Here is a 23,111-nt window from a genome sequence, read left to right as displayed (position 1 = left end):
TATGTGGAGTTCCAGCATTAGCAGGGAGAAGGGACACTAAGGAGTTCTCGGCTATGTATGCTGAGTTCCAGCATTAGCAGGGAGGAGGGACACTGAGGAGCTGTTATGATAGGTATGTGGAGACTCAGCTGCTGTCGGGAGGAGGGACACTAAGGAATTCTCAGATATGTAGGCAGAGTTCCAACATTAGCAGGGTGGGGGGATGCTGAGGAGCTGTTAGGATAGGTACGTGGAGATTCAGCTGCAGCAGTGAGGAGGAACACTGATGAATTCTCAGTTATGTAGGCAGAGTTCCAGCATTACAAGGGAGGAGGGACACTGAGAAGCTCTTAGGATAGGTACAGTGCATTGTGAAAGTATTTGGCCCCCTTGAATTTTTCTACCTTTTGCCACATTTCTGGCTTCAAGCATAAAGATTAGGGTTGAGCGAGTATGTTCTGTCCGAGGACGCTCGGGCCGAGCTCCGAGTATTTATAGCTGCTCGGTGATATGGTTGAATCGCTCCCGTGTGCATGATTTGCAACTGTTTGACAGCTTTATTACATGTGAGGAATGTCTATTTCTTACACATTCCTCACATGTAGTAAAACTGTCAAACAGTTGCAAATCATGATTTAACCTTATCACCGAGCAGCTGTAAATACTTGGAGCTCGGCCCAAGCATACTCGGACAGAACATACTCGCTCAACCCTACTCTTTATGTTTTGCAAGTAAGAATGGGCAAGAATTTCAGACTCTCGATGTGCAAAACTGATAGAGACATACCCCAAGCGACTTGCAGCTGTAATCGCAGCAAAAGGTGGCGCTACAAAGTATTAACTCAAGGAGGCCGAATAATATTGCACTCCCCACTTTTCAGTTTTAATTTAAGAGTTTAAAATATCCAATAAATTTCGTTCCACTTCACGATTGTGTCCCACTTGTTGTTGATTCTTCCCCCCAAAAATTAGAATTTTATATCTTTGTTTGAAGGCAGAAATGTGGCAAAAGGTAGAAAAGTTCAAGGGGGCCAAATACTTTCACAATACACTATATGTGGAGTTCCACCATTAGCAGGGAGGAGGGACACTAAGGAGCTGTTAGGATAGGTATGTAGAGATTCAGCTGCAGCAGGTAGGAGGTACACTGAGGAATTCTCAGTTATGTAGGCAGAGTTCCAGCATTAGCAGGGAGGAGGGATGCTGAGGAGCTGTTAATCAGGTTAAGTGGATGGAGACTCAACAGCAGTAGGGACAATGGGCACTTGTGAGCTTTCAATCAGGCCAGGTAAGCAGAAATTCAGCATCAACAGGGAGGAGTGGCACTGAGAAACTGTGGTGTGTGGAGATTCTGCTTCAGCATTAAGGATGGACACTGAGAAACTAAAGTGATATCAAGGTGGGTGGAGATTCCCAGCAGGGAGGAGGGATACTGAGGAACTGTCAATCAGAGTAATTGGCTGGATATTTAGCAGAAACACCAGGGAAGATGGTCACTGAAGAGCTGTCATTTTGGCTAGCTGGGTGGACATTGAGTTTAAACTTAGAACAAAAAGCCATATCAGAATTGCTATGTAAGTACACCAGCCTCATCAGGTCTAAAAGTTCTATTTTATATACAGTACAAACCAAAAGTTTGGACACACCTTCTCATTTAAAGATTTTTCTGTATTTTCATGACTATGAAAATTGTACATTCACACTGAAGGCAACAAAACTATGAATTATCACATGTGGAGTTATATACTTAACAAAAAAGTGTGAAACAACTGAAAATATGTCTTATATTCTAGGTTCTTCAAAGTAGCCACCTTTTGCTTTGATGACTGCTTTGCACACTCTTGGCATTCTCTTGATGAGCTTCAAGAGGTAGTCACCGGAAATGGTTTTCACTTCACAGGTGTGCCCTGTCAGGTTTAATAAGTGGGATTTCTTGGGAAAACTTTGAAAGTGTAGTTGCAAAAACCATCATGCTCTACAACGAAACTGGCTCACATAAGGACCGCCCCAGGAAAGGAAGACCAAGAGTCACCTCTGCTTCTGAGGATAAGTTTATCCGAGTCACCAACCTCAGAAATCGCAGGTTAACAGCAGCTCAGATTAGAGACCAGGTCAATGCCACACAGAGTTCTAGCAGCAGACACATCTCTACAACAACTGTTAAGAGGAGACTTTGTGCAGCAGGCCTTCATGGTAAAATAGCTGCTAGGAAACCACTGCTAAGGACAGGCAACAAGCAGAAGAGACTTGTTTGGGATAAAGAACACAAGGAATGGACATTAGACCAGTGGAAATCTGTGCTTTGGTCTGATGAGTCCAAATTTGAGATCTTTGGTTCCAACCACCGTGTCTTTGTGCGACGCAGAAAAGGTGAACGGATGGACTCTACATGCCTGGTTCCCACCGTGAAGCATGGAGGAAGAGGTGTGATGGTGTGGGGGTGCTTTGCTGGTGACACTGTTGGGGATTTATTCAAAATTGAAGGCATACTGAACCAGCATGGCTACCACAGCATCTTGCAGCGGCATGCTATTCCATCCGGTTTGCATTTAGTTGGACCATCATTTATTTTTCAACAGGACAATGACCCCAAACAAACCTCCAGGCTGTGTAAGGGCTATTTGACCGAGAAGGAGAGTGATGGGGTGCTATGCCAGATGACCTGGCCTCCACAGTCACCAGACCTGAACCCAATCGAGATGGTTTGGGGTGAGCTGGACCGCAGAGTGAAGGCAAAAGGGCCAACAAGTGCTAAGCTTCTCTGGGAACTCCTTCAAGATTGATGGAAGACCATTTCCGGTGACTACCTCTTGAAGCTCATCAAGAGAATGCCAAGAGTGTGCAAAGCAGTCATCAAAGAAAAAGGTGGCTACTGTGAAGAACCTAGAATATAAGACATATTTTCAGTTGTTTCACACTTTTTTGTTAAGTATATAATTCCACATGTGGTAATTCATAGTTTTGATGCCTTCAGTGTGAATGTACAATTTTCATAGTCATGAAAATACAGAAAAATCTTTAAATGAGAAGGTGTGTCCAAACTTTTGGTCTTTACTGTATGTGTGTGTATATATATATATATATATATATATATATATATATATATATTCCCATGTAGTTTGTATTTAGTATTGTGAAATCATGTTAATGGTTCTGCTTTATCATCCGTAATGTAAACCCTTCTCGCTGCCGCATGCTGCAGTTTCTGCCCGTCCCGTCCCTGCTTATATTACTTACTGGTTTATGCAAAAAAGATATTCTAGTGCTATTTATTAAGCAAGGACATATTCTGCAATAGTACGGAGATTTGTGCGACTGCTCAGAAAACTGCACTGATATCAGGTATACTTTATGAGGGACTTCTGGTTATGTCACATAGGAAAGCAGAGCTGGTGTATCTAATCCTATCATGTGTGACAAGTTTACACACCCTGGTTAAATGCCAGGTTTATGTCATGTAAAATAAAAATCAATCCCAGGAAGAAGAATCGTTTCAGAACTTTTTCCACCTTTGCTTGTGGTTGTGTTCAGAATTATCCAACCACATTTACACTGATGTTACATAGTAGTCAGTACACAGCTGCCATTATTTACAGGGATTCTGATTAACACCATCGAAAATCTTGCTGTTCTACTAGGATTTGACTCACATCTTCTAAGTTGCATTTTATAGCAGAAGCCATGGACCTTAAACAGCTGACAAAGCAGCAAATGGATCTCGTTATCGAAAGTTATTAGTTAGGAGAATGGTACCAATTTTTTTCCAAGTCGTCAGATCTACCATGGACAATCCAAAGACGTCATCAAAAAGTGACTTATATTTGGTACAAAAGTGACATTAGCTAGAAATGGAAGTCCCCCAAAACTTGATGAAAAGTCAAGAAGAAAATTAGTCTGGAAGGTTGCCTAGAGGCCTATAGCAACATTAAAGGAGCTGCAGGAATTTCTGACCAGTACTGGTTGTGTAGTGCATGTAATAACAATCTCCCATATTCTTTATATGTCTGATCTGTGGAGTAGGGTGTGAAGATGGAAGCCTTTTCTTAGAAAAACATTGAAACCCGGCTATGTTAAGCCAAAACCTACAATAAAGTCTGCCAAAACTATGTGGGAAACGGGTTCTGGCCTGATGAGACCACGGTAGAACTTTTTGGCCATAATTCCCAAAGGTGTGTTTGGCACAAAGCCCAACACTGCTCATCATTATCATCATCACAAAAAGATCACCATACCCACAGTGAAGCATGGTGGAGGCAGCATTGTGCTTTTGGAGCTGTTTTTTGGAAGCTGGAACTTGTCTTTAGTCAAGGTGGAGAGAATTAAGAACAGTCCAAATATCAAACAATTTTTCATGAAAACCTTCAGGTCTCTGCTAAACTGAAGATGAAGGGGAATTTTACCTTTCAGCACGACAATGATCCTAAGCAATCTCCAGATCAACAAAAGAAAGGGTTCTCCAGAAGAAGATCACAGTTTTGAAATGGCCCGTCCAGAGCCCAGACCTGAATCTAATAGAAAGTCTCTGGGTGACCTAAAGAGGGCGCTGCACACAGGAGATGCCCCTGTAATCTGCCAGATGTAGAGCTGCAGCAAGGAAGAGCGGGCAAAGATTGACAATTCTGGGTGTGCCATGACGATAGACCCCTGCCCAAAAAGACTGACTGATGCCTGAAATTCAAAGGGGACTTCAACAAAAGTATTAGTCTAAGGGTGTGCAGATTTATGCAACCACATTCTTTTATTTTACTTTTTTTTTTCACCTGAAAAGATTTCCGTTTGTTTCCCAATGGATTTCTATAGATTATGGGCGACATTAAAGGTGGGAAAAGTTCTGAAATGATTTTTCTAGGTAGGTTTTTTTTTTTTTTTTTTCCTACTTGACAAAAACCTGGAATTTTAACAGGGGTGTGTAGACTTTTTACATCCACTGTATCTAACCCTATCATGTGTGATTTTGTCTGCTGAGCTGTGTATCTAACCCTATCATGTGTGATTCTGTCTGCTGAGCTGTGTATCTAACCCTATCATGTGTGATTCTGTCTGCTGAGCTCTGTATCTAACCCTATCATGTGTGATTTTGTTTGCTGAGCTCTGTATCTAACCCTATCATGTCATACGGTGTGTTGAGCTGTGTATCTAACCCCATCATGTGATACTGTGTGTTGAGCTGTGTATCTAAGCCTGTTATGTGCGATACTTTCTCGGAGTATTGCAGTACAATACATTTTTGATTTATATGCTTTTTTGCCTTTTTCCAGACTTCCAGTGGGTGCAGGGGGATGTATGTGAGGTGCAGCTGATGGTCTACAACCCCATGCCCTTTGAACTAAGAGTGGAGACCATGGTGAGTCCTTATTTAACACAAGCAGTTGATGCTAAAATGTATAGGAGAACTTTATTTAAGGCACGTCTATGATCAAAAGGTGCATTAAAAAAATAAATAGCGCATAGCCACCCATGGACCTCCGTCATTGGCCAGGTTCTCCTCCGGTCTTTCCACCTTCTCTTCCAGCCTGGCCGGAGCAGTGGCTACTGCAGTAACATGTCGGTTACAGCTGCTGCCAATGATTGTCTGCAGAAGTCCGCCGCCAACCAGGCCATAGGACATAGTGAAGAACCTGGTGGGGGACCCGGCCAGCAAGACGGAGCAGCGCAAGGGTCCATAGGGTATATGAGCGCTCCTTCGGTGGCACCGATAGCCACTTGGTGCTTAGCTGCAGCTTGAGTCCAGGTAGTAGGACCTGTTGGTCCTTGGAGGGGCCCATTCAGAGAAGGTAACCGAAGGCATTGATCTTGATAGACCGCCCTAAAGAATTCAGCGCAGAAGACTGCCAGTGATAACCAGTCCGTAATTTGAAAGCAGCATAATGTAGGGTCTGAGACCCTGATTTCAGCGATGTGTCACTTGCTCATCAGCTTGCTGCAGTTTTAATACAATCAGTGTTTTATCAGCAGGAGATTATCACTTCAGGACTAGTTGTGCATGCCAAGCAGTCCAGCTAGTGTGTGTAACCCCGCCCCCCTCCACTGATTGGCAGTGTACACTGGAGGAAGCTGCAAATCAGGAGTGTGGGCGGGGTTATACGCAGCTCAGTAGCCATAGCACTGCTGCAATCAAGACAGAGAAAACTGAGATTCTATCAAAACTACAGCAAGCAGCTCAGCAAGTGACACATTGCTGGAATCAGGGTCTCTGTCTCTACATTATGCTGCTCTCAGATTACAGAGCAAAAACACAGAAACTTTTAAACCTTTATTTAGGTATTAAAAAAAAAAAAATGAAAGAAGAGAATCAACCTCGCTTTTATTATCCTAAAGTACAGTACAATCCCATAGCATGGGGGACAGGAAGTGTTGTCTGAGGGGCGCATTTCCAGTTCTCCGACGTTGTCCGCTCCCTGACATGGGTCTGCTGACGCCGTACAATTAGGAGGATAATAGATTTCTCACTTTACAAAGCGAGGAAAAAAAAAAAAAACCCTTAGTAAGTAGAATGGCGAACGCCGCTGGTTTAATAGGGTGACAAAAAATCGCAACGGCGACGTAAACCCAATAATAACTAATCGTCTCGGAGAAACTTCTATATCAGGAAGGTTAATTTCAAGCTCCGAGGCCCCCATGATAAAGCCGCCTGTCAGGTCTTTATGGGTTTAATGATAAGCGCAGAACAAGCAGCCACCAGAGACGTCCCTGGCCGAGGGTGAGGGTGTGTATATATATATATATATGTGTATATATATGTGTATATATATATATATATGTGTATATATATATATATGTGTATATATATATATGTGTATATATATATATATGTATATATATATATATATATATATATATATATATATGTATATATATATATATATATATATATATATATATGTGTATATATATATATATATATATGTGTATATATATATATGTGTGTGTGTGTATATATATATATATGTGTGTGTGTGTATATATTTTATATTATATTATATGATCAGGATCATATTAACGGCTCCCGTGCCCTACATGTACAGATGTGTATAATATTGTATATATGATCATTGCAGCCTTTATTGGCCTCCTCTAATCCCACCGCGACCTCCTTTTTTCCTAGAACTCATAACAAATTTAAACTAACGCTCAGCAAAATGGATTAACTGCAGCAAGGCCGCTGTATAGCTGACGGTCACTGGCCCCCGGGGGTCCGGTGCAGGGTTTCAGTTCACAGACGTCACCGGCGTTAATGGGGCTGTAATAGATGTCGGCCCCCCACCCGCCTCGCCTCGCTATCCCCTTACAACACACATCTATAAGCACTTAACTTCCAGGCGAATGTAGCAAGAGATAGAAATTACCGAGAGGGTCACCGTGACCACTGAGCCGCTCGCTGGCTGACGTGACAATGTCCTTTTGCAGCTATTTTTGTTACTTTGTGTCATCTTTAGTATTTATTGCCCGGAGGAAGGAGGGAGGTTTTTTTTCTCCCCCCCCCCCCCCCTTATCCTTGTTATCATTGGGCTGTTTAATGTCCAACCAAGTGATCGGTCCTGCTGATGACAAGTGGAAAGAAAATCAAAATGAATTAATTAATTTAAAAAAAAAACCTTCGTCACTTTCCAACCTGAAAAAAAAAAAAGGTAAAATTTTGGGTTATTCAAATTTTTATTGCAATTTTTAGGGGCAGTGGAAATGGAACCAAAATCTGTCTTAGCTCCGGCACTCACTGATGAACGAATCGGGGACTGATATTTTTAGAATTTGGAGTGTATGGTAATAAGGCAAAAAGGGCAATGTTACTGGTCTGTGATCGCCATATATTCAGGCTAAGTGCAAACATTGCGTCTTTTCAGCGTTTTTTTTTTCTGCAGCAAAACCTGATCTCTTGGCAGGAAAGAAGCTGCATCATAAACGCAGGTTTTGGTGTGTTTTTCAGGATTCCAAAGTTCAGCTTTGCTTCCACCGCAGAAGCATGAACACAGGTCACCAATGTAAGACATATGTGAAACCATATTAACCAGAGTTTCAAATGTAACAGTGGGGGGGTGAATTGTTCAGGAATAGTTTAACTAAGACACTGGCAATGCATTGAGTTTGTATAAAACTATTTACTTTAACACTATGGTCTGCCATTCAGTTGCTCAGGGATTGTTCAATTTCACACCTCCCTGGGCCACAGGTATTGTTCAATGTCACACGTAGCTCAGCCAATGTTTGCTGTTTACTCATCACTAATTTAATTAAACTCTCCTAATACAAACTACCATCTCAGTGACCAAGACAAGATGGTATAATCCCAAAAAAAAAAAAAAGGGGATTTCACATACTGTTGTACTAACTTATTTTCACTAAAAACACAGCAAAACCTGATAGCTATGTTCACACTTGGCGATTTTTCACTACCCATTACATCCAATGGGTGAAAAACGCTGAAGGAAGTGACATGCTCTATTGTGCAAAAAAAAACATGCAAAGCACAAAATCCTGATTAAAAAAAATTAGCAAAAAAAAACAAAACAAGATGTGTGCATGTGATTTCTGGAATCTCATAGACTTTGCTGGTACTGTAAAATTCAGCTGAAAATTAGCATTTAAAAACGCTGGAAAAAAAAACTAAATGTGTGAACATAGCCTTAACCTTACCGCATTGCTGTCAGAAAAGGGGTTAAAAAAGTCAAATTAAAATGGAGGAAGATAAAATGAAATACACTTGATTTGTTTTATTGACCCATTCCCACAACTGACATATATATTTATAATTTCATGTCTTTATTTCATTACTTCATTTTGTTGTAATCCTTATCTTCGCTGACAGGTTTCGTTTAAAGGGGTATTCTCAAGTTGTCTCTGGAGCAGCTCAGAGCTCTACAGTCTCCTTACTTCCTGGTTCCTTGGGTGCTTTTCCTTTATTGACAGTTCTGGTCAGGAGCTCCATCCTGTTACAACACATTAGTGTGTCAGTGTTTGTTCTGAATCGTTATCACTATATCTGCAGATAGAAATAACAGGGACTTTAAACAATCACTTGGCTCAGGAAAGTGAGAACCATAATTAGGGGAACTGCTCTGGAAACTGCAGTGCTGGAGGTTAGAGGATTGTAATTCTACAGGACTGATAATAGCACATTAGCCAGGAGCTGAAAAGGAAGTGATTAGCCAACTGCTGTAAAAAAAAAATCAATAGGCTGGAAAGAGCTGACTAGTATCCTAGGAGTTAACTCAGCCTAAAATGTAACTACTGCACACATTTGGCCAGGCTCTGGTAGTCGAGCTTTTGTGAAACAAGCTGTGTACTATGTAAGATAAAAGCTCTCATTGCAAAGGAATATCAGCAGATAGAATAAGCAAGTCAATTGCAAACTTGCTTATTTATCTAAATAAGTAAAACCGTTTAATAACTTGAGAACACCCCTTTAAAAGGGATGGTACTTTTTTCTGAAAACGTTTCCCTAGCTGCACAGCTTGATGTAAAAAAAAGCATCCTGTGCTTTTACTTACCTTCCTTGGGGCCAAGGATGTGTCTCCGCTATTGCACTAGTCTTTGTCACGTAGACGTCATGTTGACAACACTGCAGCCAATCACTGAGCTCAGCCGATCTGCCGATCTAGACGGCTCGAGCTGCTCAGGTCATCTTAGTCATTTTCGGTCCTTTTTGACTCATTAGTTATTTGTAATTAGATTTGCATCCTTTCCTTGTTACATTGTAAGAGGAAGAAGAACATCGGCTCTCGATTCTGTTCGTATAAATCCCCGTCGCATCTTCTCTCCTTTGACATTTACATTCGCTGCTCACATCCTGCGCTGTGTTTTTCTATACGTCTTTTGCTGTACAGTGACAAGCCTCTGAACGATTGCCGGATCTCGCCGAATCCTCATCTCACCCCATTATTGATTGTCAGACTCAAGTGGAGTTTTATCTTCTATTTTTTTTATATGTTTAATTAGAAGGAATAATCTGTCTTGTTCCCGACCAAGAGACATTGTATTAATAACCATCTCACAATCTCTGCTGGGACAGGTAAAAAATACAGAGACGGCAGAGTGAACTGTACAAGACGTGAATCCAGACGAGAATAAGAGTCTAAAAGAAGTGACGGAATGGTTTCACATTGTCCAGTATTATAGTAGTTATATTCTTGTATATAGGAGCAGTATTATAGTAGTTATATTCTTGTACATAGGGGGCAGTATTATAGTGGTTATATTCTTGTACATAGAAGAATATTATAGTAGTTATATTCTTGTACATAGGAGCAGTATTATAGTAGTTATATTCTTGTACATAGGAGCAGTATTATAGTAGTTATATTCTTGTACATAGGGGGCAGTATTATAGTAGTTATATTCTTGTACATAGGAGCAGTATTATAGTAGTTATATTCTTGTACATAGGGAGCAGTATTATAGTAGTTATATTCTTGTACATAGGAGCAGTATTATAGTAGTTATATTCTTGTATATAGGAGCAATATTATAGTAGTTATATTCTTGTACATAGGGGGCAGTATTATAGTGGTTATATTCTTGTACATAGAAGAATATTATAGTAGTTATATTCTTGTACATAGGAGCAGTATTATAGTAGTTATATTCTTGTACATAGGAGCAGTATTATAGTAGTTATATTCTTGTACATAGGGGGCAGTATTATAGTAGTTATATTCTTGTACATAGGAGCAGTATTATAGTAGTTATATTCTTGTACATAGGGAGCAGTATTATAGTAGTTATATTCTTGTACATAGGAGCAGTATTATAGTAGTTATATTCTTGTATATAGGAGCAGTATTATAGTAGTTATATTCTTGTACATAGGGGGCAGTATTATAGTGGTTATATTCTTGTACATAGAAGAATATTATAGTAGTTATATTCTTGTACATAGGAGCAGTATTATAGTAGTTATATTCTTGTACATAGGAGCAGTATTATAGTAGTTATATTCTTGTACATAGGGGGCAGTATTATAGTAGTTATATTCTTGTACATAGGAGCAGTATTATAGTAGTTATATTCTTGTACATAGGGGGCAGTATTATAGTAGTTATATTCTTGTACATAGGGGCAGTATTATAGTAGTTATATTCTTGTACATAGGAGCAGTATTATAGTAGTTATGTTCTTGTACATAGGAGCAGTATTATAGTAGTTATATTCTTGTACATTGGAGCAGTATTATAGTAGTTATATTCTTGTACATAGGAGCAGTATTATAGTAGTTATATTCTTGTACATAGGGGCAGTATTATAGTAGTTATATTCTTGTACATAGGAGCAGTATTATAGTAGTTATATTCTTGTACATATGGGCAGTATTATAGTAGTTATATTCTTGTACATTGGAGCAGTATTATAGTAGTTATATTCCTGTACATAGGAGCAGTATTATAGTAGTTATATTCTTGTACAGAGGGGGCAGTATTATAGTAGTTATATTCTTGTACATAGGAGCAGTATTATAGTAGTTATATTCTTGTACATTGGAGCAGTATTATAGTAGTTATATTCTTGTACATAGGAGCAGTATTATAGTAGTTATATTCTTGTACATAGGGGCAGTATTATAGTAGTTATATTCTTGTACATAGGAGCAGTATTATAGTAGTTATATTCCTGTACATAGGAGCAGTATTATAGTAGTTATATTCTTGTACAGAGGGGGCAGTATTATAGTAGTTATATTCTTGTACATAGGAGCAGTATTATAGTAGTTATATTCTTGTGCATAGGGGCAGTATTATAGTAGTTATATTCTTGTACATAGAATCGGGATTATAGTAGTTATATTCCTGTACATAGGAGCAGTATTATAGTAGTTATATTCCTGTACATAGGAGCAGTATTATAGTAGTGATATTCTTGTACAGAGGGGGCAGTATTATAGTAGTTATATTCTTGTACATAGGAGCAGTATTATAGTAGTTATATTCTTGTGCATAGGGGCAGTATTATAGTAGTTATATTCTTGTACATAGAATCGGGATTATAGTAGTTATATTCCTGTACATAGGAGCAGTATTACAGTAGTTATATTCTTGTACATAGGAGCAGTATTATAGTAGTTATATTCTTGTGCATAGGGGACAGTATTATAGTAGTTATATTCTTGTACATAGGGGGCAGTATTATAGTAGTTATATTCTTGTACATAGAGGCAGTATTATAGTAGTTATATTCTTGTACATAGGAGCAGTATTATAGTAGTTATATTCTTGTACATAGGGGCAGTATTATAGTAGTTATATTCCTGTACATAGGAGCAGTATTATAGTTGTTATATTCTTGTACAGAGGGGGCAGTATTATAGTAGTTATATTCTAGTACATAGGAGCAGTATTATAGTAGTTATATTCTTGTACATAGGAGCAGTATTATAGTAGTTATATTTTTGTACATAGGGGGCAGTATTATAGCAGTTATTTGCTTGTATGTAAGCATTATTAGTAAGAAGAATGTTGCACAACGTGGTATCAGTTTTTCAGTGGGTGTCTCGTGTTTGCTCTTCCGATATGTAAAATGTATATACACTGTTACCCAACACAAGGTGTCATTATTATGTGAATTGTACAGTTTTCCTTTGTGATTGCAGGGACTGCTGACCAGCGGGGTGGAATTTGAATCTCTCCCAGCGGCTCTGTCACTTCCTGCAGAATCCGGCCTTTATCCCGTCACTTTAGTTGGCGTCCCCAGAACCACTGGGCAAATAGCAGTCAATGGTAAGACTCCAGCATGTTTACAATACAGTTCTGCTCAGCGTTATTGGCAGCCATGAAGTTTAAGTACATAATGTGGAATATCTCCTGAAAAAAATGAATCAAGGGAAACAGTTTATTGTATAGAGACTCGTGTTAAATACAAAAGAGCAAATGATAAACAATAATTAAAAAAAACAAAACAATGGGAGGGAAAACTAGAAAAACCTAAAGCTTGCTGTGTCACTGGTATTGACACCCTTTACATTCATTTAGTATGGAAACACATTTTGACTCGCCTGTGGTAAATCACAAAAGAGATTCATCTGTGATTGATTGTTGGTTCCCTTGTGACATGAATTAGCCAATGAATGTTGACTTCACTGTTTTAAAAAGCCACATGGTAGGCCCTGTTCCTTTGTCAGAATGGTGAAGACAAAGGAGCTGTCTGAGGACATCAGAACTGCTATTACTAAACACATGACTTCCAAAGTGTATAATGCCATCTCCAAAGACCTTGGTATCAGTGTTTCAACAGTATGCAATGTTATTAAGAAGTTTGTCAAGCATGGAACCGTCAAGAACCTCCCTGGATGTGGAGGAAATAGGAAGATTGACAAGAGAAGTCTTCCAAGGTTGGTGCGAATGGTGTAAAAAACACTATGTGAAACATCCAAAGACCTGAAGGCAAACTTGGAACAGCCTGGGGTCATGGTTGCAACAAGTACCATATGCCGCACACTAAACCAAGCAGAGCTTTATGGGCGAAGGCCAAGGAAGAAACCATTGCTGAAGAAAAGATCTAAAAAAGAATGACTGATCTTTGCCAACGAGTACCTTGACAAACCACAATTTCTGGGAAAATGTTCTGTGGACAGATGTAACAAAAGTACAGCTTTTTAGCAATGCAAAGCAACAGTTTGTTTACAGACGACGCAATGAAGCTTATAAGGAAAAAAACACCTTACCAACAGTTAAGCATGGTGAATGTACCATAATGCTGTGGGGTTGCTTTGTTGCATTTACTATAATACTGCCCCCAATTACAAGAATATAACTACTATAATACTGCTCCTATGTACAAGAATATAACTACTATAATACTGCCCCCTATGTACAAGAATATAACTACTGTAATACTGCTCCTATGTACAAGAATATAACTACTATAATACTGCCCCTATGTACAAGAATATAACTACTATAATACTGCCCCCTATGTACAAGAATATAACTACTATAATACTGCCCCCTATGTACAAGAATATAACTACTATAATACTGCCCCCTATGTACAAGAATATAACTACTATAATACTGCCCCTATGTACAAGAATATAACTACTATAATACTGCCGCTTTGTACAAGAATATAACTACTATAATACTGCTCCTATGTACAAGAATATAACTACTATAATACTGCCCCTATGTACAAGAATATAACTACTATAATACTGCTCCTATGTACAAGAATATAACTACTATAATACTGCCCCTATGTACAAGAATATCACAGGAATCGTGAAATCAGAATTATCAAGAGATTTAATAGCGTAATATCCTACCCAGTGTAAGAAAACTTGGTTTGAGTCAAAGATCATGGAGCCTCTAGCAAGACAATGACCCAAAGCACACATCCAAAAGTACACAGGAATGGTTGAAAAAGAAACCATAGACTGATTTAAAATGGCCAGCAATGAGTCCTGACCTCAATCCCATGGAAAATCTTCGGGGTGAGCTGAAATCTGCCATTGGGAATAAGAACCCTGCAAACATTCAAGAGCTTGAACAAACTGCAAAGGAAGAGGAGGAGAAAATTCCAGCTGAGAAGTACAAGAAGCTTATAGATGGCTGCAAGAAACGTTTGGAGACCGTCAGCAATGCTAAAGGGTGTGCAACCAAGTATTAATTAGGGGTGCCTTCATTACTGCACATGCTGTTTATTCTGTTTCTTCTTTGAAATTGCAACATGGAACAATGTTTTATTGTTGTATTACTTTGGACCACTAATTAAAAAATCCTGAGGATATAACTTTGGTACATTTCCATTTGTTTCTGAAGATATTGTACCGTCTATGAAAAAAATGAAGGGGTGCCAATAACGGTAATTAATATATTTGCTCAGACCTGGAGCTCTGGTAAGAACCGTTCCCCTCCACGCCTATAAATGCTGATTGCATCGACCTTTCTTGTATTTCGGGATGTAAGACAAATATGAACTCGCCTCTCCTCGTCCGCCGGAATAGTTCACTGTTTACTGCAAGACAAGAGATCGATCAAGATGACAACTGGTTTAATTAGTACAAGGAGCAGGAGCATTTACTGACGATGGATAATCACAGAACAGTTTTATTAAGATTGTTAATTTTATCTCCTTCAAGTCATTGGGGAAGAGAGGGAGGAAGACCATGTTACTAATGGATCTGATTTGCACCATCGCTACTTTTTTTAGATGGATTCGTACGCTGGATCCCCCCCAGTAATCAACCGCACTACTTGTGCAGATTTTCTATCTGATTTCCTAGTAGATTTTCTGCAGAAATATTTGCAGCAAATTCTACCTGCGTGAACTTGTATGGCAACTGAGCGAAATAATAATTACATTTTATTAAAGTAAAAAAAAAAAAAAAATTTATTTTCTTATAAAAAAAATTAAAAAAAATAATGATCTGTAAAATAAAATCTTTATAGTTTATATTGCATAGAGTTAAAAAAAATTAAAAAAATTGCACATTGGCCTTTTTTCACTTTTCCCCCTCCACTCTTTCAAAAATATATATAAAAAAATTCAATAAATTACAGTACAGACCAAAAGTTTGGACACACCTTCTCATTTAAAGATTTTTCTGTATTTTCATGACTTTGAAAATTGTACATTCACACTGAAGGCATCAAAACTATGAATTAACACATGTGGAATTATATACTTAACAAAAAATTGTGAAACAACTGAAAATATGTCTTATATTCTAGGTTCTTCAAAGTAGCCACCTTTTGCTTTGATGACTGCTTTGCACACTCTTGGCATTCTCTTGATGAGCTTCAAGAGGTAGTTACTAGAAATGGTTTTCACTTCACAGGTGTGCCCTGTCAGGTTTAATAAGTGGGATTTCTTGCCTTATAAATGGAGTTGGGACCATCAGTTGTGTTGTGCAGAAGTCTGGGGGATACACAGCTGATAGTCCTACTGAATAGACTGTTAGAATTTGTATTATGGCAAGAAAAAAGCAGCTAAGTAAAGAAAAATGAGTGGCCATCATTACTTTAAGAAATGAAGGTCAGTCAGTGCAAAAAATTGGGAAAACTTTGAAAGTGTCCCCAAGTGCAGTTGCAAAAACCATCAAGCGCTACAAAGAAACTGGCTCACATGAGGACCGCCCCAGGAAAGGAAGACCAAGAGTCACCTCTGCTTCTGAGGATAAGTTTATCCGAGTCACCAGCCTCAGAAATCGCAGGTTAACAGCAGCTCAGATTAGAGACCAGGTCAATGCCACACAGAGTTCTAGCAGCAGACACATCTCTACAACAACTGTTAAGAGGAGACTTTGTGCAGCAGGCCTTCATGGTAAAATAGCTGCTAGGAAACCACTGCTAAGGACAGCCAACAAGCAGAAGAGACTTGTTTGGGCTAAAGAACATAAGGAATGGACATTAGACCAGTGGAAATCTGTGCTTTGGTCTGATGAGTCCAAATTTGAGATCTTTGGTTCCAACCACCATGTCTTTGTGCGACGCAGAAAAGGTGAACGGATGGACTCTACATGCCTGTTTCCCACCGTGAAGCATGGAGGAGGAGGTGTGATGGTGTGGGGGGGCTTTGCTGGTGACACTGTTGGGGATTTATTCAAAATTGAAGGCATACTGAACCAGCATGGCTACCACAGCATCTTGCAGCGGCATGCTATTCCATCCGGTTTGCGTTTAGTTGGACCATCATTTATTTTTCAGCAGGACAATGACCCCAAACACCTCCAGGCTGTGTAAGGGCTATTTGACCGAGAAGGAGAGTGATGGGGTGCTACGCAAGATGACCTGGCCTCCACAGTCACCAGACCCGAACCCAATCCAGATGGTTTGGGGTGAGCTGGACCGCAGAGTGAAGGCAAAAGGGCCAACAAGTGCTAAGCATCTCTGGGAGCTCCTTCAAGATTGTTGGAAGACCATTTCCGGTGACTACCTCTTGAAGCTCATCAAGAGAATGCCAAGAGTGTGCAAAGCAGTCATCAAAGCAAAAGGTGGCTACTTTGAAGAACCTAGAATATAAGACATATTTTCAGTTGTTTCACACTTTTTTGTTAAGTATATAATTCCACATGTGTTAATTCATAGTTTTGATGCCTTCAGTGTGAATGTACAATATTCATAGTCATGAAAATACAGAAAAATCTTTAAATGAGAAGGTGTGTCCAAACTTTTGGTCTGTACTGTATATGTACATTAAAGCTATAAAAGCTAATAGTCTCTGCATTTTATGCCCCCCCAATACACATCTGCACCTGCCAATATCGACAGTTTCGGCCGATATTCTGTAACATATGGGGGGCGCCGGTCGACTGATTGTTGGAGGAGATGTTGATCGGGTGTGTCCTTTTTCGGACGGCCGATGCTTTGTTCTCTAGGAGATAAGCCACCGACAGAGATCATGGCGGCTTTCTCATAAAAAACACAGGCGCGCTCGGCCGAACAAGTGCACGGGAGAAACAGCCGAGTCGGCTGTGTTTGGCCGGCTTTATTTTCTACCATTGTATAGACCTGTAGAAAAAAAAAAAAAAGTAAAACGAAAGATGCTGAAATCAGCGTCAGGCTCTATGTTTTTGTTTTTACATTTTGTACTAAAAAAAAAAAAAAAAATCTTACCAATAAATTATATGTACCCCAAAATGGCGTCAATTTTTCTGCAAGAAATGGCCTTCATCACCAGGAAAAAATAATAATGTTATGGGTTTTGGAAAAAAAAAAAGCCTGGTCCTAAAGAAAGTATGACTGCCCATAAACAAGATAAGTCTGCTGTAATGGACTAACTTTGACCAGTTGGACCGACTGTCGTTTTAAATTACTAAGTGAAGTGATGTCATGCTAGGTATGGGAAGAACCCAGCGTACTACGACGGGAAAGGGGGAGTGGAGACCCCTAAGCAGATCTAACACCCTGACTACCCTATCGTCCCTAAATAGGTTCCGCACCCATCGCCGAGCAGGATACCTTAGCCCTGGCTGAACCTAGAGCTAGGCCCTAGGTAGGGAGGGGGAGGGGTGAGCACGAGTCAGCCTCACTGCAACTAAAGACAAACAAGGGAAACAGACAAGGGGATACACTTAGATTTGAGAAGACACCAGAGAGATCACGACTACAATCCCCAAAGGAACTCCCAAGAAGAATCTAGCCGTCTGATAGAACTGAAGACCTGAACAGAGGATTTTACTCCATCACCAGCAGCTCTCTGGAGAAACTGAGTGTATTTAAAGATCCAGGAAGGGTGTGTTAATTAGCAGTAGAAGGTGGAGATCACCGCTGGGTTCTAGAGAGGGAGGGATGATGAAAGGATCAAGAAGGTGTCTGCAAGGCCTTCTACAGCCGGATCCAGAATGACTGTCTGTCAAACCTGACACACCGGTGACAACTGACCCCTGTGGATTTCTGACTACTGAAACAGTGATCTGTCATGGTGAAAGTTAGAAATTGGAAGACCCAAGTGGAGTACAGGTGTTAGACTCACCAGGTTAGGTTGATCCTTTGAGCCCCAGGTCTAGGTGGGGGAGGACGGACCTCAGCACGTGGACAGCGAGGACTTGGCACATGCAGGACTCTCAGGAGCAGCCAGACGGATGACGTGGAGCCCAGCAGGGCTGGAAGCAAGTAAAGCATAGAAGGTGGAGCACACCAAACATAGGACTTGGCTCTGAACCCTAAGACACACTTGTCTCTTAATGTGAATTAAGGTAAGTAGGTCTAAGGAGATTGTCATTGATTCACGCTGGGCTACCTGCAAAACCTGATGTGGAGCACAACAGAAGGCAGCGGACCCAGAGAAAGGAAATGGAGTCAGGGAAACCCAGGACAGGTTTGTAACAACAGGACGTTCTGATCTGGAGAGCTCTCATTGGAGATGGCACATAATTCTGGTCTGAAGAGGTCGTGGAAGTCCTAATGGATATGACCTATAATAATCGCCATTTTGACCATTTTTTTAAACCACTGTCTTTACGTGATAAGTAGCTCCTGATATTTAAACATTTTTTTTATTCACTTTTTGAGAAGATTTCCACCTTTTTTGCTCAAGAACCGTAACTAAAATTCCCGTCTGCTTTTACACTTGTCTACCGTAAGAGTTGTGTAGGACATAACCCAATTATGGACGCTTCCATCTATTGCCAACCAAGCTTAGGAGCGTCATCGTGATCCCTAACTCTTCTTCCTGAGAAGGGTGCGAGTTCTCCCTCCTCTTACGTGTCCCTGAAAACTTTCCTTAGGCTTCCACCTTGCCGTGAAAGGGGTGGTTTATCTTTAGTATTCTCTCCCCACGTTGGGTTTGTAGCATTTAAGGAGCAGAACTTCCTCCACTCACACATGTCCCAGCATCTCAATAAATAAATTACAGAGAATCAGATGCAAATTTATGTCAGTGAGAACGGCTCACAGCTTGAGGACCCAACTATCGGGGAGATGTAATGAGCTGTGCCTCAGGTGGGAGCTTCATGTCCCTTCTATTTAAAGCCGTGTTCACATCACTGAGCAAGACTAGTATTAAAGTATTAAGTCAGCGAAGGTTCTCAAGGAGCAGAATTAACTTTTTTACACCTGGAAATACATTTATCCAGATGAAAGATTTTGCTGGACTATTGCAAATATGCGACACTGGGCAATGAATTTTTGTTTGCCTAAGCTTTGGGGTTTTCTTTTTTTGTAAGGTAACATCACAAAGTATGATGGATTCCAAAAAAAACATAGCTGCTTTCTTTTCAAATACTGCCACACCTGTTAACAGGATGTGTGTGGAATTGCAGCCCAGTCCTATTTACTTAAAGAAGTTTTCCAGTAACTTCACAAAAAGTTTTTTTAAATGCTTCCCTGCTTTTTCCCCTTACAACCTGTATTCTCTTACTGCTCTACTCATTTATTTTTAAAGGGAGGCTCTTCTGGAGGGGGCCTTGTTTTGTCCCTTATTCAGGGGCACACACGTTAAGGCAGCGTCCTCATTGGGCACATTTGCAGAAAAAAAACATATGTCATTGGGTGCATGGGCAGAACATACATGCTCCCTTCTCAGGTTATTTGCAGATGAAGCAAAGTTTCTCATTCGACACATGGGCAGAGGAAACCAGGTTCCCTGTTGGATGTATGAGTAGAGCAAGCCAGGTTTCGCATTAGACTCCTAGGCAGAGAAAAAAGTTATAAACTGGGTGCATGTGCAGAGGAAACGAGGTTTCTCATTAGGTGAATGTGCAGAGGAAACCAGGTTTCTCATTAGGTGAATGTGCAGAGGAAACCAGGCTTGTCTTTGGGTTCATGTGTAGAGGAAGCCAGGTTTCTCTTTGGGTTCATGCGCCGAGGAAATTAGGTTTCTTGTTAGGTTCATGCGCAGAGGAAGCCTGGTTTCTCTTTGGGTTCATGGGCAGAGGAAGTCTGGTTTCTCGTTGGATTCATGCGCAGAGGATGTCTGGTTTCACGTTGGGTTCATGCGCAGAGGAAGCCTGGTTTCTCATTGGGTTCACGCGCAGAGGAAGCCTGGTTTCTCGTTGGGTTCATGGGCAGAGGAAGCCTGGTTTCTCGTTGGGTTCATGGGCAGAGGAAGCCTGGTTTTTCTTTGGGTTCATGGGCAGAGGAAGTCTGGTTTCCTGTTGGGTTCATGCGCAGAGAAAGCCAGGTTTCTCGTTGGGTTCACGGGCAGAGGAAGTCTGGTTTCTCGTTGGGTTCATACGCAGAGGAAGTCTGGTTTCTTGTTGGATTCATGCGCAGAGGAAGTGTGGTTTCTCTTTGGGTTCATGCGCAGAGGAAGCCTGGTTTCTCGTTAGGTTCATGCGCAGAGGAAGTCTAGTTTCTCGTTGGATTCATGCGCAGAGGAAGTCTGGTTTCTCTTTGGGTTCATGCGAGGAGGAAGTCTGGTTTCTCGTTGGGTTCATGCTCGGAGGAAGCCTGGTTTCTCGTTGGGATCATGCGCGGAAGAAGTCTGGTTTCTTGTTGGGTTCATGCTCGGAGGAAGCCTGGTTTCTCGTTGGGTTCATGCGCGGAGGAAGCCTGGTTTCTCTTTGGGTTCATGCGAGGAGGAAGTCTGGTTTCTCGTTGGGTTCATGCTCGGAGGAAGCCTGGTTTCTCGTTGGGTTTATGCGCGGAAGAAGCCTGGTTTCTCGTTGGGTTCATGCTCGGAGGAAGCCTGGTTTCTCGTTGGGTTCATGCGCGGAGGAAGCCTGGTTTCTCGTTGGGTTCATGCGCGGAGGAAGCCTGGTTTCTCGTTGGGTTCATGCGCGGAGGAAGTCTGGTTTCTCGTTGCGTTCATGCGCGGAGGAAGCCACGTTTTTTAGATTCATGTGCAGAGAAAGTCAGGTTTCTCATTGAGTTCATGGGCAGAGGAAACCAGACTTGTCTTTAGGTTCATGCGCAGAGGAAGCCAGGTTTCTTGTTGGGTTCATGTGCAGAGAAAGTCCAGTTTCTCATTGAGTTCATAGGCAGAGGAAGCCTGATTTGTAGTTGGGCTCATGCGTAAAAGAATCAGGTTTCTCATTGGGCGTATGCGCAAAGGAAGCAGGTTTCTCATTGGGAGCATGCAATTTCTCTCGTTGGGCACAGGGGCTAGTGAATCTCAGGTTTCTCTTTGGGTTCATGCTCAGATGAAGCCACATTTCTAGTTGGGTTAATGCACAGATGATGCCATGCCTTTCGTGAGGCGCAATGGCCAGTGAAACTCAGGTTTCTCGATAGATGCACGCGCAGCAGAAGTCAGGTTTCTCCTTGGGCACATTCACACTGGAATCCAGGATTCCTGTTGGGTGCCTGCACTGAGAAAGCCAGGTTTTTCGTTTGTCTCATGTGCGGAGGAGGCTTCTCCATGGGCTCCTTTATCTCTCTCATCCCAAAATGTAAAAAATAAAAAAAAAAAGACCAGAAGAATGTACATGACCTAACAGGATCACTTGTGAAAATGCTTTGTACAGGGAACTCAACTCCAGAACACGATCAAAGTATAGATGTCTATGCAATATCCTATCAAAGCCGAGCTAGTCGTGACCACCAATTTGCTTTCTAACCTCATATAGCCAAAATGGCGCAAATTTGACTCAGTCATGCTTCTACTCATGTGGACCATCACACTTCTCCTTGCCCCGCCAGTTTGTATCTTTGGCATGGAAGCTATATAGCATAAAGTTGGGACTATGTGTAGCTATCGTAATAAAAAATTATGTTGTCTGATAATGTCTTATCTTTAAGGCGGCGGTTCCAGAAGGTTCCAGAAGGATTTCAGCAGACTTCTTCCGCTCTTTCGCTGGGGTTGTGACATATTATGTAGTTCTGATCTAGGAGTCATGTAATAAGTGCATTATGGGGTCACATGCTCAGGACCACCTTTGTGTATTGGACCCCCTCTCTTTAATCTTTGGAGTTAGGGGCGGGCTCCAACTGATGCATCTGCTCACCATTCATTATTCTGATATCTCACCATTCTCTCCTCTGCGGTTACAGGTTATCACACATCTGTATTTGGGGTGTACAGCGACTGTCTTCTCGACAACCTCCCCGGCCTCAAAAACAACGGCTGTACGGTGGACGTGATTCCGGCTTTGCCAAGATTACAGATCAGCACCTCTCTACCCAGGCAAGTATTTACAGCGCTGAGACACTCAGATACTCCGATACATGCTCATGCTTCAGTGCTTATATCTGGGCTCGACAGCGCCTTGGTCCTTGTCTCGACAGCGCCTTGGTCCTTGGCTCGACAGCGCCAGGGTCTTGGGCAGAAATCTGATCAACTCCATGTGAATGTACTTTGTATATTCTCCTGGGTTTACTCTTTGTACTTCCAAACACTCCACAATGGAAGAATAGTTTATGGCTTTTTCTCATTAGAAAATGATCGGTTATCTAAATTAAGCTTTTATTGTTAAAAGTAATTTTTAAAGATGTCTCATAATATTTTTTTTTCAATTTTCCATATAAGTATCTATCACAAAACCCAAAATCTTTACATTTTGACTCTGGCCACTAGGTCTAAAATTAGACTCCTACTTAATGTTTTGCACAGCTGTCTTTTCAACAGTCTCATTATCATCACAGACAGGATAACAAGGAAAGATGTCACAGATCACCTCCTCATGTACAATGACTGATAACACCTTTATATACAGTAGATAACACAGGATCCACCATTCACAATAAGTGATGTCACAGCTCACCTCCTCCCCCTCCTGTTCAATGACTGATATCACCTCTATATACAGTAGATAACACAGGGTCCAC

At 40.9% G+C, this 23,111-nt stretch overlaps 1 protein-coding gene and 1 long non-coding RNA gene across 6 annotated transcripts in view; one reads left to right on the top strand and one right to left on the bottom strand.

Annotated features, from left to right (window-relative positions):
* Window positions 1-23,111, top strand: part of TRAPPC9 (trafficking protein particle complex subunit 9) — a 667,549-nt gene that overhangs the window by 68,406 nt on the left and 576,032 nt on the right. For all 5 annotated transcript variants that reach the window (XM_073679927.1, XM_073679930.1, XM_073679928.1 and 2 more), the window contains 3 exons: window positions 5,238-5,323; window positions 12,557-12,683; window positions 22,338-22,470. In XM_073679927.1, the coding sequence (XP_073536028.1) occupies window positions 5,238-5,323; window positions 12,557-12,683; window positions 22,338-22,470 (346 nt within the window). The remainder of the gene's footprint in view (window positions 1-5,237; window positions 5,324-12,556; window positions 12,684-22,337; window positions 22,471-23,111) is intronic.
* The window catches only part of LOC141266056 (uncharacterized), a 92,521-nt gene continuing 78,165 nt past the window's right edge, over window positions 8,756-23,111 (bottom strand). The window contains exons 2-3 of the long non-coding RNA XR_012320190.1: window positions 14,790-14,919; window positions 8,756-8,903 (exon numbers count right to left, since the gene is read on the bottom strand). This is a non-coding gene — a long non-coding RNA (uncharacterized lncRNA). The remainder of the gene's footprint in view (window positions 8,904-14,789; window positions 14,920-23,111) is intronic.

The sequence above is a fragment of the Phyllobates terribilis genome, unplaced genomic scaffold (assembly GCF_046119375.1).
Source record: "Phyllobates terribilis strain yellow unplaced genomic scaffold, ASM4611937v1 Scaffold_4__5_contigs__length_816908805, whole genome shotgun sequence".
Taxonomy (NCBI): domain Eukaryota; kingdom Metazoa; phylum Chordata; class Amphibia; order Anura; family Dendrobatidae; genus Phyllobates; species Phyllobates terribilis.
Note: the sequence above shows the minus strand (reverse complement) of the source record. Positions and strands in the feature narration are given on the sequence as shown.